The following is a 16937-nucleotide window of genomic DNA, read 5'->3' on the forward strand; positions in this document are numbered from 1 at the left end:
GCGCAAGCGCGCGGTGTCACCGTTCGTGATGGGGAGTGACACAAAGCGACGCCCAGTGACGCGGATGCCAGCGAAAGCCCGCTGGGCTCGGGATGGGTCGTCGGCCGTCTCGGCCCCAGGCGAGCCCATCCCACAGCCCATCCCACAGACAGCCGACCAGGCCCTTAACGGTGTTCACGTCGGGGCCGAAGCGTGAATTCACAGAAGCAACTACAATGTATACCTACAGGTAACCGCTATGCCTGTACCAGCCGCGAGCCTTCTCCGGGGTGACAGCAGCATAGCAGGCCTCAATAAGCTCGTTCTCCGGAAAGGCGTCGTCTCCACCCATGTGGTCCCATTGCCGATGAGCAGACACCCTTTGCACCGTTAATACGGCGAAATTCCAGCCAAAAGAACATGTTCCGCACTCACCGGCTGCTTCCACTGCCTCGCAAACTGCTTCACTCGTGTGTGCGGCAATTGTCGACAATGAGAACACTGTTTGGGCTCGAGAACGGGTTCATCTGGGGCAGCTATCAAAGAGACCGCTGAGACGGGATGAGGACCGAGACGAGTTGACCCGACATACCAGTTCTGTGACAACCCAATCGTAGGACTCCGCACCATCCACCGAACCCTGCACCACCCACACGGTGAGAATGCCGTCCAATGTGAGGGTGGGGAGGACGGAGAGGCGTCCGCCGTCGGCCCCGGTCAGCCGAGATCCTCTCCACAGCACACTGCCCATTCAAAGCACACCCATACCGCCTTTGAACAGCTCGGTTCTCCTTGCTTGACTCATCCTGGGCGTGCCACCAATGCCGGGTGATCTCGTCGCGTTGGGCTGCCTCCTTTCACAGTTTCTTGTACGAAAACTTGAGATGGACGAGGGTAGTACGGTGGGCAGTGGTGAGAGAGATGCGAATACCGTGGGTTTCAATGCACCACTTAACGACTTCGTCGAGGTACATCGAAGGGTGGGAGAGGAGATATCGTAGATCCTCTAGGACCGCGGGTGGAAGCAGAGGGCGGCGACCACAGAGAATCCGGCTGCTATAATGTCTTGTAGTCGTCCTCCCATCGTCGGATAGAGCGTATAGGACTTCAGCCACGTCAACCCGCGACCAGTCTTGAACCGACCGCAAGTAGATCGCACCAGCCTTGAAGCTTGATATCTCGCGAGACATAGCACCCAGGCATGATGAGATGTGAAGCAGAGACAAAAGGAATGGAGCGGACGGCGCAAAACCGCTGGAGACGATGAGGATGATTTTTTCGATTTTTTCGATTTTCTCGTGTGCGTTCGTGCAGCTCGCGTGTGATGCGAGCTCGCGTATCATCGGAGTTGGTCGGGCAATCATTTCGGAAACAGCTGTAGCGATGTAAGCGCCGCGGTTCTGCGGTCGAGGTTGAGTCTCGCGCTTATGCACGCTTTCCAACGTGCCGCTACCTCCTCCTTCGAGAACTCAGCCTTCTCATTCCGGATTACCCTTTCACACCGAAGTTTCCAGATGAGGTGCACTGCTTCTGAGGACAGGATTGTCCAGAGGTTTTTCTCGTCCGTTGATATTTTCGTTCCGCCTTCGTGTTGCAGCAGCGGGCTTGCGAACACGGATCCCCAGTTTATTTCTCTCGGGGTGAGGTTCGCATCATTCCATATTTCCTTCAACGAGTCCCAGACAACTTTTTGACCTATCGCTTCGCATCTGAAAAGGATATGGTCCATGGAGTCGATCATTAGGCAGTCCGGGTGGTCGCAGATTGCCCTTTCTTGGAGCTCCGCAGACATGGATCCCCGCAGCCAATGTGATCCCACCATGTATCCGTTGTGGATGGCCATCCATATGAAGCTTCTGCATTCCTTCGATATGTGTGGTGAGTAGATTCCACGCCATATTTCGCTGTCGACAGGCCGCATGTTCCCTGATTCTTGGATCCTGTCTGCAATCTCATCTAGGTTACTCCGCGTGGCCTGGCGGGGCTTCACTTTCGCTTTCTTTATGTGCCGTATCGCTTTGTAGGCACTGGCTTGGGTGAGTGAGGATAATTTTACTCCTGCGACGTTGAACTGACTCGGGCACATGACGCCGTTTGTTCCGCCTGAGGTTCCGTCCTCGTCTCTTTGATTTACCATGGCTTTTGCCTCTTGCCAGTCTGTATCGTCGTCTCCTTGTTCCAACAGGTGTAGTCGACAGTGTGTCTTTCTTTGCCTTAGTTGGTTAATGACGATTCTGAGAGAGGCGGTCCCGCGTTTCACGAGGTCGTATCCGCCGTCTTCCAACGAGGATTTCTGTTTGGACAGGCTGTTGAATATTTTTTGGGAGCTAAGTTTCAGTGTTATCTCGCATTCCGTAGGAACCTGATCTAGAGCCATCGCCAGAAGTCTGAGGGATAACTCGGAGGGGTCGTTATCTTGTACTACAGGTTCTGACACATGTATTGTGTTCGTAAAGTTGGGGCCTATGATCGCTACCGCGTTCATCTTTCTGGCTCCGTTATCGGCAACCAGGTGTGTAGCTTCTATCGTAATGTTTGTATGCGCCAGTGGCTCATTGTGTATTTTCACTTCGACTTTCGTTCGGGACGGTAGAGCGTTATCTGTGAAGATGCGCAACTGTTCCCTTGCAAGTCCTTGCGACGTCACTCTCCTGTCGAAGAGGATTGAGTTGTCGGGATTAGGTGTGTTTTCCATCATTTGGTCTTCATAATCTTCTGGAAGTTCTCCTCGTGGGTCCCATTTGGGCGGGAGAGTATCCAGAAAGGCAGACGCTCTTGTGATGCATCCCGCTGGGTTGGCACAGCCCGTTGCGTTGCGCAGAGCTTCGCACATCTCGCAGGCGCAGGTGGCCCTGCGGGGGTTGTGATTTGGAGCTCTCTCCATCGCAGCGAGCTGTTCGAAATCTCCCACTGTTACGAGTTTATGGTTGTGTATGATACACTTCGTCGCGAGTGCGACTTGAGCGGAGAGTACTCGTAGTTTGTGCGTATCTGCGTGAGGGTGTTCCCACATGGGGGTCGATCTTAGGGTTCGTCTGGATGGGGCTATGGCGTTGAGCTGGAGACCGTACTTGTGCGCGATTTTCATTAGCGCTTTAAGTTCTCGTGACAGGCCCTCTTTTCTCTGTATCGGTTTCCACTTCTGGGTGAAGGGGTCGCGTCGCTGTTCTTCTTCCTTGAGCTTGCACTCCGAGTTGGGGTTTATGGCAAGTAGGTGTTCAGCGAGGAAGGCCCAGAGCGGGCGAGTTTCGGACGAGTCTGCAAAGCTCTTCAGCCACATTATGTCGATTGCATCGTTCCGTGCTTCAATGTCGATGATGCCGAGTCCACCCTCGTCTTTGGGTAACATTGCATGATCTAGGCTTACCGGGCAGTGAACTCTGTCGTTCCACAGAAAGTTGCGGATAATGCGTATGAGTCGCTTTGTTACGTCTTTCGGCATCCGTTGAACGTCTGTTAGGTATTGCGTCATGCCTCCAGCCATCATTTGCAGGACGTGTTTCCGCCCCTCTAGCGTCGGATTAACCATGCGCCATCTTTGGAGGGATTCTTCGAGTTTTGCGAGTTTGGGGGACCAAATTGTACCTTGTTCAAGGCCGTTCCCAAAGAAACCTCCCAGGATACGTACTGGTTCGCCCTCGTCTGCTACGTGCACGTTTCGAGGGCAGTTGTTCCACGTTCCGTGTACTTGGTATGTCTCGATCACTGTCTTGCGGAACTCTTTTGTTCCTATTGGGATGATTTCTGTTTTGGAGATATTGAATTTCGCTTTCGCAGCTCTGCACCACGTATCTAGGATCACCTGCAGTATCGCGAAGTCATCTCCCTCTGCTAAGAAGGTTGTCGTATCATCCGCGAATAATCTCGCTTTCAGATTCGCATTTGTTCTTGGTATGTCGAACCCTTCCAGTTGTGAGTTACGGATCATTGCCGACAGTGGCTCAATCGCCAGGTCGAAGAGAAGGCATGACAGCGGATCACCTTGCCTGACACCCCGGTAGACATGGTATGGTTTGCTCTTACAGCCATTTATCATGACTGATGTTTGCGCATTTTTGTAGAGCTCCTTGATCATGGTAATGAAATTTTGGGGCAGGGCGAATTTATCGAGGACTCTCCAGAGGTAATCATGGGCGATTTTGTCATACGCTTTTTCCTTCATTTTACTATCACTAGGGAATGGCACGGGTCGGGTACGGGTAACCGGAGCGTACCCTTACCCGACCCGCGACGTACCCGTACCCTTGTCTGCGGGTACGGGTTTGGGCGTCTACCCTACCCTCTATCACGGGTACGGGTGACCCGCGGGTCCGGGCGAGGGTTTAGTACTATGAGAGACTTTGTCCAAGCAGCCCATCTCGTGTTAGTTCAATATATTGGGGTAGTATGCGCAAGAACCCGTACATTGACATGTGTGTTGCACACACGGGCGAACCTGCGGGGGAAAGGTGTACTTGGCGGCCGGTGACGATACTTGCTGGTCGAGCCACACGCACGCAGCAATGTAGTGGCGGCGACATCGGACTAGCATGGGGTGTGCGCGTCGATGCGTGTTGCGTGGGGGATTGTTAGCGAAAATGCGCAGGTGTGTCCGTGAGGTGGTTGTGCGAGTGCGTTGATGACTGAACGGTCGGAGCGTCGCGCAGACTGGCGGAGGCGCGCATCAGGAAAAAAGCAGGTTGCTCCAGAGCACTATGTGGGCTATGTAGCATCCGAAGTGCCATAGGAAACCCCCCCGTTTTGGGGTCTCCCATAGTCGCGCGCGGCGTCTACAAAGCGCTCCATAGTACCGCATAGCAGCATGCACCGTCTATGATGTTCGTCCAAAGCTTGTTCAAAGCAGCCCATTGCACTCAGCAAAGCGCACGAATGATTGATATAGCGGTCAAAAAACTGTATTAAGCCTTACAATAGAGTACATGCGACTACTAACATATAACAACAACGATGGGGAAAGCCGAACCCACCCGTATGGACGCTCTTTGCTCGTCCACCGCCTGGCTGACGTACCTCTGCTCTGCACCAGGCTCGAAGTCGCGGCTGCTCACGACCCGGCCAAATTGCCGGTTCTTGAAGAGCGCCTTCTTCGACCGGACGACTCACACCAAGTCGCCGTTCGCCATGACGAAGACGCGGTCAAACGCGGGGCGCGGGGCGACGAGTCCGTCCGCGCGCGCGCTCCATGATACATGTGATCGACGGGTAGCAGCGATCGACGCAGATGGCCATGCCCTCCTCTGTCGCCGTGCCGGGCCAGGGCTCGCTGGAGGGCGCGATGAACTCGGCGAGGCGGGGAGACTGTTGAAGGCGAGGAAGGTGGGCGCCCAACGGGCGAGGTGCGCGCAATGGCCCTCGTAGCCGCCCGGTTGACGTGGAGGGCGAGGAGTCCAGGGAGCTCCGTGTACCGGTCCTTGTTGTCTGTGAACGGGACCGCTGAAAGCGGGGACTCGTCGGCGGGCGCGGGGGAGAAGACGGCGCATTTATCGTCGAAGGCGAGCTCGACGTGCACAGACCAGCCCAAGTGGGTGAGGATGGGGGAGGAGAGGAGGTCAGAGAGGAGCTGAGCTGGGGGACGCACAAACGGAGACGTACTCACGGTCGAAGATGTTGCCACACTGGTCATCCGCGCCCTTCATGTAATCCACCCTGCCGTCCGTGACGTCGTAAGGTGGCGTGGCCAAGTGCTCTCCGCAGCAGCCTCGCGGCCGCAGACAGGGAAGATAGGCTCTTTAACCTGGGCGGCCGTCAAGTACCTTGACCACACGACTACAGAGAACACATACCTGCAGCCCTTCGTCACACAAACCCCCGCGCACCTGATCGCGGAGCAGGAGCCGGGGAGTTGGCGACGTAAACCCACGGGCTCGCTCGTGTCGGACCAATCTGTAGAGGTCCGTAAGCAGCATGAAAAGTGCGAAACCTGGCATACCCTCGTAGCTGATGGCAGAGCAGGGTTTTTCTTGAGTTGATTCACCTGGAAGACCTGAGTAAACAGGAGAATGAGGAAATGGGAGATGTGGGGGGAAGAGAAGACGGTGAAAGCATGCGCTGGCGCTGGCCGCGGCAGAAGCGCGCATTTGCGCACGGGCCAGGCGTGTGAATCTACAGGCGCCAGTGTCCATTCAGGCCGGGTGATGCGCCCTCGACGCCAAGGCCTCCACGGCGACGGCGGTGACTGCATTCTTCGCGGCGTCCTCTATGGTGAGCTCCGCGAGCGCCTCAGCGAGACAGCGCGAGCACTCGCATTTGAACCTCCAGCCGTGGGCGAGCTCGATGCCACGCGCGCGCGCGCGCGACGCCCGCGGACTCTTGATTCGACCGAGCGCTGGAGGTCGTCAACCCAATCGTGAGCTTGTCGCTGGCCTTGGTCGGGCGTGTGGCGACGAGCTTGAGGTCCGTCGAGCCGGGGGCGAAGATCTGGCAGCCGAACGGGTTGCCGGAATGTGTGAGCTGTATTGATGGATTGTAGAAAGAGAGACATGACACGAGAAGAGGGAAAAAGGGCGCACGTAAGACAAGACGAGGTACAGACCGGCACCGAGCTGGCGCGAGGTGGTCCCCGGCGTGCAGCGCGCAGGCGCGCTCTTGGTCCTCAGGGCACTCGGTTGGAGCAGGCTACGAGACAGGACAGTCAGTACACCCACACAAATTAATATGATAGCATTGGTACAAGGGCCATGTCGTGCAACTCCCTGCTGCCATCAGGGTTGTGAAGCTACTGATGCACTTACTGGACGTCTTGCATTCAAAGCTCCAAGGAAGTCTCCGATGGTACGTTCGACATCTTCTCATCGCTTCTGTTAGTGACACCGAAATCTCCTTGAAATATCACTGGACTTCGGAGCGCGCAGTGATCTCCAACTGCCAGAAACGAGTGTCATTCACTCCCAGCTGTCAGTGATATGCTAAGAGGTCTGTTGTGCACGTTATTGATATGTTTACATCTGGTTTGTGTTGGCTGTCATTAGACTCTGCTATGGTATGCTTTGATAGTACTATGGAGTGCTATGGTATGCTTTGATAGTACTATGGAGTGCTATGGAGTGCGCACCAACGACTTTGGCGCCTACCGAGCCTACATAGTCTGTAGGCTGTGCTCCGTAGCAAATCTTTTTTCCTGATGCGATCGCAGCCGGGTGGTTCGGTACGAGGCGCGCTGCGCGGCACGCGGATCAGCGTCGCGCACAGCGTGAGTGCATATCTAGACTCTACCAACGTCAATACTCGAAAACATACAGATCAGACACAGGATCTGAGGCAGGGACATGAGAAACACGGTGGAAGAGGCTCGAGAGAGTGTGTGTATGAGTGGATGAGGCCCGGCGCCCCAGACAGAGGGAACGGGGACGAAGAAAGTGGGTACAGGAGTAAAAAATGGACAAAAAATAGAGCAAAAGATGACCAAGATTTATGAGGAGGTCTACGGGGTGCAATCGCAAGCGGAAGCACCGCGGGTGGCCATCACCAGGTGCGCGCAGTGGAGACCGCGAGAATGCACGGAAGGCGCCGTGGTGTGTCTGTGTGCGTCGCGTCTTACCGAGTATGCTACCGCGGATGTCCTAGGGTACTCGCGGGCGAATCTTGATGTGTGCGCGAGGCGGAATGGTCGAGATGTAAGGGCCAGAGCGTGGGCGCTAGCGTGGTCTAGGCTGTTTGTAGAGCGGCTCGGACGCGTGCGTAGTATCACCGCTCAGCTGCAGGCTGTCAGTCCACCACCACCACCACCACCACCACCTCCGCATTTCAGCCTTCTGTGATACTCCTCGTGTTCCATCGCCCTCAATGCGCTGCTCACTTCTCTTCGCTGACCCGACACTCTCAGCCTCGCCGACGCGTCTTTCGTCCTAGTCCCGCCGGCGGCTCCGAGTCATCCGGACTCCGCCGCCTTCTCCACGTTGGGTTGACTCCCCGCTGCGCGAGCTCAATGGGCTCGCATCCCCCTTTGCGCGCCTCACGTGGTTCGCATCTCATCACTGACTCTGCGGGTACGGGTCAGGGTGCGGGTCAAGCACGGGTACACGGAGCTGTACCCTTACCCGACCCGCGTGGGTACGTACCCGTGACCCGCGCGGGTTACCCGTACCCGTGCTATTCCCTAACTATCACTAGGTTGAAGTGTTGCTCCATATCATCCCTCGCCGTTCTAGGGTCCTTAATTCAGGCTGTAGACTGAGCTTTTCGCGAGCGATCATGGTCAGGCAATCGCTGTGCGATCGCCGTCTGGGTCAGGTGGAAGTTCTCTCTCTATTGTCCCTATGTCTGTGGAGTTCTCTTCATGAGTCTCATCCATAAAGCAGGTAGTGTGACAGACGTTCCTGGACTCTACTATCCTCACTCTGGCTCCAACACTGAGTACTGACGAGTCTCGCATCCACGCTCTCCCAGTGGAGGTGCTCGAGGTGCCCGTGTACGGCGAGCCCGCGCCCGCTGCACCTTTTCCGCGCATGCACACACACTCCGCATCGACTGCCCGCACGCCGACCGCGACCTCGCCCGCGATCTCGCCCACACCTTTCTCGCTCTCTGCCGCCTCGCCCTCCGCGGCGCATGCCCGCTCCAACCCTGCGGCACCATATGCAGGTGCAGGGCGCAAGCTCGCGCGGGAGTGGGAGGGGGTGTGGCCGGACCTGGAGAGGATAGCGGGGGAGACCGCGTGCGCGCTGTATGTGCTCGTCGTCCCGTGCGCGGTCCGCCGCGCGCGCGTCGCCTTCGCGCGTCTGAGCCCACGCTAGTCTCCCCCACGCATCCCATAGCCCACGCCGGCGGGGGACGCACTGCTCGCGCGCGCGGTCCGGCGCGGCCGGGCGGATGGGGTGGGGGCATGCGGGGGCACTAGTGGTGGTGATCCCGTCGCAGCGGACGACGACGGCAGCGACTACGCCGCGATGTGCCTCCGCCCGTTCATGGCGGCGACGTGGAGGAGGGCGACGCAGAGGCAGTGAGTCGGGGGCGGGCGAAAAAGCTTAAGGAGGGCTGGGACGAGAAAAAGGGAACGCACGGGTAGGTGGGCAGTGCGGAGGGCCCGCGGATACGGGAGGCGGACGTGGGCGAGGCGGAGGACGCGGAGGAGGGCGAGGTGGGCGGAAGCGGGCGACACGGAGGGCTTGCGGGAGGATGCGAGGGACGGGAGGAGGCGGAAAGAGGTGGTGGGCGACGCAGTGGGCGACGTGGACGCAGTTATCGACAGGGCGGGGCGTAAATCCGAGTTTTCTCACATCAGACGTGTGTTTTCTCTGGCCACAGTTCTGTCGTTGTCGGTGGACATGCCGTTGCACGACACTGCAGCGTCATCCATATCGAGCGTGTTCGTTGGCACGAAGGGGTAGGGGCATTACATACATGGGTTGATTAGGTAAGCACCTCCGAGTTCACTCAGACCGCCAGCGAATTCTGTACCGCTCCTCAAGGTCTCACCAGTCTCGCCACGATGTGAAAGTAAGTGTCTCGTCACTTCATATCCGCTGTCAATCCGAACACCAGAAGTGTTTTAGACTGCGTCGTCTGTACGGCGCATTCTTGCCGTCTCGCTAATCGACGCTCCAATATCTTCTCTTCTGCTTGCCACTCCGACACACTTCTAGCAGTATACAAGAGACATCATTAATGGTTTCTAACCAGGACACGGATAATGGTAGGCACGTCTTCTGGCGTCTCACCGTTGGTTAAAAGGCTCGTCAAGTCGCAGAGACCTCACTCAGTGGCAGCCAGCTACTTCAGTCTCCTCTCCAGCCTCTCCAGTCTCCTCCAGCATCTTCTTCACTTCGCCATGAAGTCTTCCTTCGTCGCCCTTGTTCTTTCTGCCCTTACTTTCTCCGTTCATGCCCTTCCCTCTTCCCCGTACTCCGACAGTGCTCCCCCGTCTTCCGAGTACTCCACCAGCGCACTCCCCTCTTCCGAGCCCTACTCCAGCAGTGCGATTCCTTCTTACCCGTACTCTGGCAGCGATCTCCCCTCCTCCGAGTACCCCTTGAGTACTTCTTTGCCGTACTCCTCGTACTCCTCGTACTCTAGCATTCCTCTCTCCTCTTCCGCGCATTCCAGCAGCGCGCATCCCTCGGCTAAGCCGCATTCCAGCAGTGTCCACCACACTTCCGCTCATCCGAGCAGTGTCCATCACACTTCCGCCCACCCGACCAGCGTGCACCACACCAGCAGTGCTCGGCCTCACGTGCGTTCATCACCCTCTCTCCGATCGCTTCAGGCTTCAGCTGACATGGCCCTCTCCAGCCCACTGCTCCCGCGCACCCCGAGTGCTGCGACAGCACCGTGCCGCTCTACCGCGCCTACAGCCAGGCCGCCACCGACCACTTCTACACGGCGTCCAAATCGGAGCACGACCACGCCGTCGTCTCGCTCGGGTACGCCAACGAGGGAACGGCCGCTCAAGTCTTCCACGCCAAGGTCGCCGGCGCGGTCCCGCTCTACCGGCTCTACAGCTCGAAGGGCACGGACCACTTCTACACCACGAGCGCGTCGGAGCGCAGCAACGCGTTGTCGAAGCTCGGGTTCGCGAGCGAGGGCATCGTGGCGTACGTGTACCCGACGGCGAAGTGCGGGAGCGTGCCTCTGTACCGGATGTACTCGAAGTCGGCGGCGGACCACTTCTACACGACGAACTTGAAGGAGAAGAACAAGGCGGTGGCGTCGCTGGGGTATGCGTACGAGGGAGTGGCGGGGTACGTGAACCCGGTGAAGGGCAAGGGGTGCTAGGCACGCTATGGTGAGTGGTAACGACACGGATTTCAACCACGATCAAGGCTTGTTAACTTGCATATTTCAGATTCTATTGTGCACCGCCAGCGATGCATAATACCCGTCAAGTCCAAACGGACACATTGAGATCGAAGTGGTTTCGGTCTCGTGCTCATCGTCTCGTCATTCGCCGTGCTCCGACTTTGCCTCATCGTCCGCATATTCATCCCCGTAATCCACATCACCCTGGGAATTGTCCCCCTCATTCCGCGCTCCGTGCTTTTCCTCTTCGACTTCGACTCCCTCTTCTTCTCCGTCGTTGTCGCACTCTTTGATGCTATCTTCTCACCGATAATCACCTCGTCCTCGGCCGCCATCTCAGAGGAGTCCTCGTGATATGTTCTGCAGGCTCCAGCGGGTTCTCTCCTTCTGTGAACACTTTCTTGTAGCGCATTGTGCTTTCATATAGGAGATCGACACACCCAATCACATCGTCGTATTTTCTCCACCCGTGATCGTGGCTTGTTTTCTCTGGTACTCCGCGGTCGAGTATCTCGCGCTCCGTTTTCAACTCCCCACCCCGCTTCGCGTCTATCGATAGGCCCAAGCACGCGCGGAGGGAGCGGCGGGCGCGCCGAGTGTGGCCATGGCCTCCTTCTGTGTAGTGGACACGACGACCGGACAGTTGCCGCAGCAACTCAGGCTTCTAACGGACGGCGGGGGCGCAGGCGGAACTTCGTCCTTCCGGATCTTGTCGGAAAGGGCACGCATCGTGTGGCGTGACCTGTCCCGCCGAGTGCGGGGAGTCGCGGACACGTGGTGTTGGAGCGGACGGGACGGCCGACTGTACTGCGCTCCAGTGGGCGTTGAGAGTTTTGCGCACACAGTTACCTCTCCTATGCACTTACATACACATACATTTTCAATAGCCGTCAAGGTCTCACACTGTTAGACACCTTAGGTGTCGACCTTACCGACCCTGTCTTCGCGTTGTCCCGTGTTTGCAAACAAGACGACGCTCGCATACTGTTACCTGATGATGGATCTAACTCCACGATACCATTACATCCTTTACTTTTCATTCGCGTCAAGAGACACCGTGCGAAGCACGGCGACACTTGTCGATGTTAATGCTTTCCCGTAGACATTAAATACAAAGGCACAAAAACTGCATCCCTCGGATGCAAGTACTTAACATACGCCCAGCTTCATTCATCATCGTAAAGCGCCTCCGTGAATATTTCTTTTCTATCAAGAGTGACCCCAAAGCGCGTTCCGGCTCGTCCCAATGCACCTGCGGAAACATTCAGCATACCATGCAGCGTGCAACAGCAATACCACCCACAAAGTGATTGCACCCCGCCAAGCGCACGCTCTCCACTTCCCGCATCGATATCCTCGTCTCCTTCGCGGCTTGCAGCTCTTCCTCCATCTTCCACCTCGCCCACACCATTTCCCAGATCGACGCATCGCACCAGACACACCTTATCTCCACGTCCTTCCGCACGGCGCCGTTCTTGCCCGTCGGCGGCAACGCGAACGCGGCTTTGCGTAAATCCGAAAAGACGCCCGAGGCCCTCCCGCCGACCAGGAGCATCTGGTCCGACCCATCTGGATCGCTGGGGCTGGGAAAGAGCGTCGAAGCGCGCTCTTCGTCCGTAAGCGTCATGAGTGTGGGAGCCGGGCTCTTGAGTGGAGTGCGGCCCTCGAGCGTGCCCTCCGTGTCGCCGTGCCGGTAGTAGCCGCTGACCCAGAACGCGAAGTCCTCGACGGTGGCGTCCGGGTCCCAGAGGGGGTTGTATATGTTCGTTCCTGGGGGCTGGTAGCCGAGAACGTGGTACGGCCCGTCTGCGCTAGGAGTCGGTATCAAAGAACGAGGAGCATGGAGATGGTGAACCCACCCAGAATCACCACCCTACGCATATACTTGGAGAGAGGGGCGGCGACAGTCTCAAACTCGGCGACGTGCGCGAGCAGCGCAGTCATCCACACGGTGGCGAACGACCATCCGACGACGACGAGCCCGCCGGCGTTCTTCTTCGGCTGCGCCTCGCGGACGTCACCCCCCTCGATCAAGTCTGCCAGGAAGTCGTACACTTCTCGTGCTCGCGCTCGCATGAAGGCGGCGATGAGCGCGCGAGCCTTCTCCTGATCGCCGTCCTTAAGAGCAGCATTGCCGTTTCGGAGCCCTTTAAGATCGATGTCCGAGTAAGGCTGGGATCCGGGGTAGTCGCGCCGGTTGACGACAACGATCCGTGCATTGTGAGAGGGCGCCAAGGGAATGAGTTTGGCGAATATTCCTGCGTAGGTTGCAGTGAGAACGAGCCTGGACAACAACTTGACGAACGTACCCCCATGGCACGCGTAGCCGTGAAATACCACGACGGTGGTGTAAGTAGAGCTCCCAGTTGGGACCCCAGAGTCGAGGTGTATGCCCAGCACGGTCGACTTAGTCATGGAGAGGAGGGTGGTGGAGTTGGCTGGATGAGTGTGGGTTGGGTGGAAGCATCCACTTTATAGACGTGGAGACGCTGACCAACGTTTGGTGCGAGCGCGATTGGACGTGAGCAAGCTCGACATTCCGGGTGAAGGCCGCGAGCGATACGGGAATAGCATATGCAGTACCGGACCCTGAACTGAACTGGTGAAGTGGTGTCCGATTCCCAGAGACACGTAAGGAGGACTGCGGCCGGCAGCACACACGAGCATAGTTCAAGGGTCTTCTCGATCGCCACGCCGATACCTTCTGCCGATCATTCACACGATAAAGCGATAAAAGCGTGCATCGAGAGTCGAAACCCGTGGATCCTTGGGAAAACGATATATAAGCACAAATGCTACACGGACTCAGGAGAGGTCTGAGATACAGAGCGCACGATAGCAGTAGCAGACCAACAAAGCGTTCCTTGAGCAAAGCAAGTCCTTCTTCGTATGCGCGATGTTCAAGCCATAGCCTGCGGCCCGTTCACAGACGCGTCCACATATCCCCCGGCGACCTTCTCCCCAAGGACGTCTCCCTGGCCGCCAATCAGGGAAGCATCGGAGGTGGAACTGGAGTCGAGCGTCTGGCGCCTTGAGGGACCGGGCTTCCGGCCGCGCGTGAACTGCGCGCGAGTCTCCTGCGCGAGGTTGGACAGCGCCGCGCGAGGACCTTCGTCGCGCGCGCGCATAACGAAGCGAACGAAGAGGTAGGTCGTGATAACGGTAAGGGTGAGGTTGAAAGAGACGAAGAGGAAGAAGCCGAGCAAGCATGCGAGCCAGAACCCTGTGTGTCCCGCGTGCAGTTGTCAGGGGACGCGCAGCCAATTCCAATGAGGTTAAACGCACCGAAGAAGCCTACGGCGCACGCCGCCCCAACGATGGCCGTTGCAACGCCAACGAAGATGGAAGTCGCAAAAACGAAGACGGAGAAACCGCTATACAGAGAGTATGAGGCATGTATTTGGGGTGTAATCACGGTGCTCACATGAATGAGAGCACGGGGAGGACGCTGAGCGCGATGTAGACAGCAGCAAATGTCTGAAACGACATGTTTGATCTTCAAACGCGCATATAGCTTGTAAGAACGGCTTACTGAGCGGACAGGTCTCCTCCTAAATGTCGCGAGGATGTAGTTGAATACCGGACGAGCACAACCTTGCTCGAACCTGCATCACAAGTCAACCAACCTGCGTACGGCGTGGTACAAACGACCACGCATATAGCAAGCAAAGATGCTACCACTCACCTTTCAAAAGAATTCCGGACCGCCAACGCGCTTTTCTCGAAGTAGTCTGCTAGAACGTCCTCCTCTTCGCCCTCGAAAGCCTCAGTGTCGTTCGGAGCGTGCTTGACTTCAGGAGCAAATGCGGTGGTGTAGGAGTCCATCGCGGATACTATGTGTGGTTGGGGTGGTCAGTCTGAGCGAAGGAAGGAGTGCCGGTAGCAGGAGCAGCCAGGACGGGAAGCTTAAGTATGCATAAAATGTGGGGTAAGACGGGCATGATCGGGCGTCTGGCTGGGGTAGAGCATCATGGGCGCTTGTCCGGCCCAAGAAATCGCCGTGAAGTGCTGCCTTCACTCAGTTGACTCCTCCATCCCGTCGCCTTGTCTCAGACTTTCGCGCCGTCCGGCGCAATCTTGGGAAAACATCTTCTTCTTTTCCTCGGATATTCGCGCGCACAATGAGCGGGAGAAAGCTCAGTGCGCTGGAGCAGAAACTGCACCAAGCAGCACTCGCAGACTCAAAAAAAGTGAGTGTATGCGCGTGTCAGGGCTCTGCGTCACTATATTTACTGAGGTAGCCCCCTGTATAGACCATCACCCAGAAAGAATGTGATGTACTCATCCCCGATGCCGCGGCGCGCACCGGGGCGATCAACTTTCTCCTCGGAACGGTGCGCAAAACCATGGTTGTGGCGGAGGTGGGACTCATATGGTGTTGCAGGGACTGCTGAAGGCCATGAAGGACACGAAGGGCCAGCTCTCCTTCCGTGCAGTCATGAGAAAGGAGCTTGAAGTGTGCGTCTCTCTCCTTGCTCTTGTCGAGGGCAACGACCAATTGTATGCGCGTTTTGTACAGGAAGAAGGACATGAGCGGGGAGGAATCTATGATTCTGAGCCATATCCAAGCAGCGAACAACGAAGGTGAGCCCCAACGCGTCCTCTCGCGCATACAACCATATATCCCGTCTCGCCACCGAATGTGCCCCATGCAGATATCTGACTTTGCATGGGAAGGCATTTGGACGAAACACCTCAAAGCCAAGACGGAGCTGCACCAGACCGTCATTGACCGGTGCATCAAGTCATTGACTCAAAAGCAGCTTATCAAGTCCGTCAAGTCCGTCAAGGTAAGTCATCCCTGTATTTCCGGAACTCCCTCCTCAGTTGCGGCCCAGTACCCAACACGCAAGATATACATGCTCTTTCATCTTGAGCCCTCGGTAGAGATGACCGGCGGACCATGGTACACCGACAACGAACTAGATTCTGAGTTCATCAAACTCCTCTGTAGTGCTTGCCTCCGCTTCATCCGAGATCGGGTGCGTCATGCTCTCCTCTTAGTATCTTCTCGAGTCCTCATACCTATACCTCGCAGAGTACTCCTAAGCAAAAAGGAAGCGACGCCTCCTCCTCGTCCACACTGCTCTACCCGATCTCTGCTGCGCCTCAGTACCCTACCGCCCAGCAAGTCATGACTTTCCTGAGCAAGAGCCGGATCACTGAGACTCAGCTCTCCGTCGAGCACGTGGAGATGCTTCTGAACGTGCTGGTTTTGGATGGGGATGTCGAACGGGTGAGTCTTGACCGTGTCCTCTGCTTCCGCATTGCATCCCCTACCCCCTCTCGAGCCCACGCTCATGCCGGTAGCAGGTCCCCGGGTTCGGCGCTGTGATGTGGGACGCATCCGGAAAAGCCGACGCGTCCGGCGACGAGGAGCCCGACAGCGACCGGCGCGCGAAGTCCAAGGCGAAAGACAAGGAAAAGGCGAAGAAGCGCAAGCGCAAGGACCGCGGTCGCGATGACTCTGAGTCGCCCAAACGCACGCGCAAGCGCAGTCGGCGCGCGTCCTCGTCGGACGACGACAGCGACAGCGAGTCAGACTCGGACGACGGCGACCGGCGGAGGAAGAGCAGGAAGCACAAGAAGAACCGGAGCCGCGTGGTCAGCAGCGACGACGAAGGAAGCGACAGCGACCGCGAACGAAGGAAGAAGAAGGGCACTAGGAGCAAGAAGCGGAGCCGCGCGGGCAGCGGCGACGACCGCGATGCGGACGGGGACATCGCGATGGGCGATGAGGACCGAAAGGGCAAGAAGAAGCGCAAGAAGAGCAGGCGGCACGACTCGTCGGACGACGACTCGAGGTCAGAGGACAACTCGGACTCGGAATCGGACTCGGACGCAAGGTCGCGGTCACGGTCCAAGTCCAAGTCCAAATCTCGTTCGAGGAAGCACCGCTCGCCGTCGCCCGCGGAAGACGTGACGGCGGCGCTGCTGCAGGAGGCTCAGGAGATGGAGTACAGCGCGTACGTCTACCGCGCGGTTCGCCAGGAGCGCATGGCTGGGGGCGCTGGACTGACGCAGACGCCGTGCGTACGCTGCCCGACTTTCGAGTTCTGCAACGAGGGCGGGCCGGCGAATCCGAAGGAGTGCACATACTACGGCAGCTGGCTCGTTGCAGCGGACGTCGCGAAGGAGTGAAGTGAGGCAGGAAGATCCGTACGTGTTTGTGAGAGTATGTAGAGGCAATTTATGTGATATCGACGCTTCAGTCTTTGTTCGAC

General features: G+C 57.4%; 9 protein-coding genes across 9 annotated transcripts; 3 read left to right on the top strand and 6 right to left on the bottom strand.

The window, feature by feature from the left end:
• Positions 1-1339: 1339 nt before the first annotated feature.
• On the bottom strand, positions 1340-2356 carry BXZ73DRAFT_44606 (uncharacterized protein; the record flags this gene model as incomplete). Its single annotated transcript, XM_048019368.1, has 1 exon — positions 1340-2356. The coding sequence occupies one exon, from the start codon at positions 2354-2356 to the stop codon at positions 1340-1342; it is 1017 nt and encodes a 338-aa protein (XP_047879231.1).
• A 186-nt stretch (positions 2357-2542) lies between these two features.
• On the bottom strand, positions 2543-3157 carry BXZ73DRAFT_1215 (uncharacterized protein; the record flags this gene model as incomplete). The annotated part of the gene is made up of 1 exon (XM_048017461.1): positions 2543-3157. A coding segment is annotated over one exon (615 nt), but the record flags the coding sequence as incomplete, so codon positions are not given.
• A 23-nt stretch (positions 3158-3180) lies between these two features.
• BXZ73DRAFT_89227 (uncharacterized protein) lies at positions 3181-3907 on the bottom strand (the record flags this gene model as incomplete). The annotated part of the gene is made up of 2 exons (XM_048025202.1): positions 3181-3237; positions 3347-3907. 2 exons carry the CDS (start codon positions 3905-3907, stop codon positions 3181-3183), a joined length of 618 nt encoding a protein of 205 aa, XP_047879233.1.
• A 1208-nt stretch (positions 3908-5115) lies between these two features.
• BXZ73DRAFT_100006 (uncharacterized protein) lies at positions 5116-6681 on the bottom strand (the record flags this gene model as incomplete). The annotated part of the gene is made up of 6 exons (XM_048014439.1): positions 5116-5277; positions 5351-5544; positions 5576-5625; positions 6287-6429; positions 6489-6594; positions 6650-6681. The coding sequence occupies 6 exons, from the start codon at positions 6679-6681 to the stop codon at positions 5116-5118; spliced, it is 687 nt and encodes a 228-aa protein (XP_047879234.1).
• A 695-nt stretch (positions 6682-7376) lies between these two features.
• BXZ73DRAFT_76433 (uncharacterized protein) lies at positions 7377-9305 on the top strand (the record flags this gene model as incomplete). The annotated part of the gene is made up of 6 exons (XM_048022424.1): positions 7377-7447; positions 7976-8028; positions 8365-8666; positions 8733-8917; positions 8984-9201; positions 9223-9305. The coding sequence occupies 6 exons, from the start codon at positions 7377-7379 to the stop codon at positions 9303-9305; spliced, it is 912 nt and encodes a 303-aa protein (XP_047879235.1).
• Positions 9306-10245: 940 nt separating this feature from the next.
• BXZ73DRAFT_44776 (uncharacterized protein) lies at positions 10246-10689 on the top strand (the record flags this gene model as incomplete). The annotated part of the gene is made up of 1 exon (XM_048019395.1): positions 10246-10689. A coding segment is annotated over one exon (444 nt), but the record flags the coding sequence as incomplete, so codon positions are not given.
• Positions 10690-11977: 1288 nt separating this feature from the next.
• BXZ73DRAFT_89228 (uncharacterized protein) lies at positions 11978-13128 on the bottom strand (the record flags this gene model as incomplete). The annotated part of the gene is made up of 3 exons (XM_048025203.1): positions 11978-12519; positions 12573-12971; positions 13023-13128. The coding sequence occupies 3 exons, from the start codon at positions 13126-13128 to the stop codon at positions 11978-11980; spliced, it is 1047 nt and encodes a 348-aa protein (XP_047879237.1).
• A 485-nt stretch (positions 13129-13613) lies between these two features.
• On the bottom strand, positions 13614-14538 carry BXZ73DRAFT_100009 (uncharacterized protein; the record flags this gene model as incomplete). Its single annotated transcript, XM_048014440.1, has 5 exons — positions 13614-13936; positions 13999-14087; positions 14138-14190; positions 14246-14318; positions 14399-14538. The coding sequence occupies 5 exons, from the start codon at positions 14536-14538 to the stop codon at positions 13614-13616; spliced, it is 678 nt and encodes a 225-aa protein (XP_047879238.1).
• A 296-nt stretch (positions 14539-14834) lies between these two features.
• Positions 14835-16854, top strand: BXZ73DRAFT_76436 (RNA polymerase Rpc34 subunit-domain-containing protein; the record flags this gene model as incomplete). The annotated part of the gene is made up of 8 exons (XM_048022425.1): positions 14835-14903; positions 14967-15047; positions 15098-15171; positions 15233-15297; positions 15391-15503; positions 15552-15695; positions 15752-15949; positions 16027-16854. The coding sequence occupies 8 exons, from the start codon at positions 14835-14837 to the stop codon at positions 16852-16854; spliced, it is 1572 nt and encodes a 523-aa protein (XP_047879239.1).
• Positions 16855-16937: the final 83 nt, after the last annotated feature.

This window comes from Epithele typhae, assembly GCF_022376455.1.
Source record: "Epithele typhae strain CBS 203.58 chromosome Unknown BXZ73scaffold_15, whole genome shotgun sequence".
NCBI lineage: Eukaryota > Fungi > Basidiomycota > Agaricomycetes > Polyporales > Epitheliaceae > Epithele > Epithele typhae.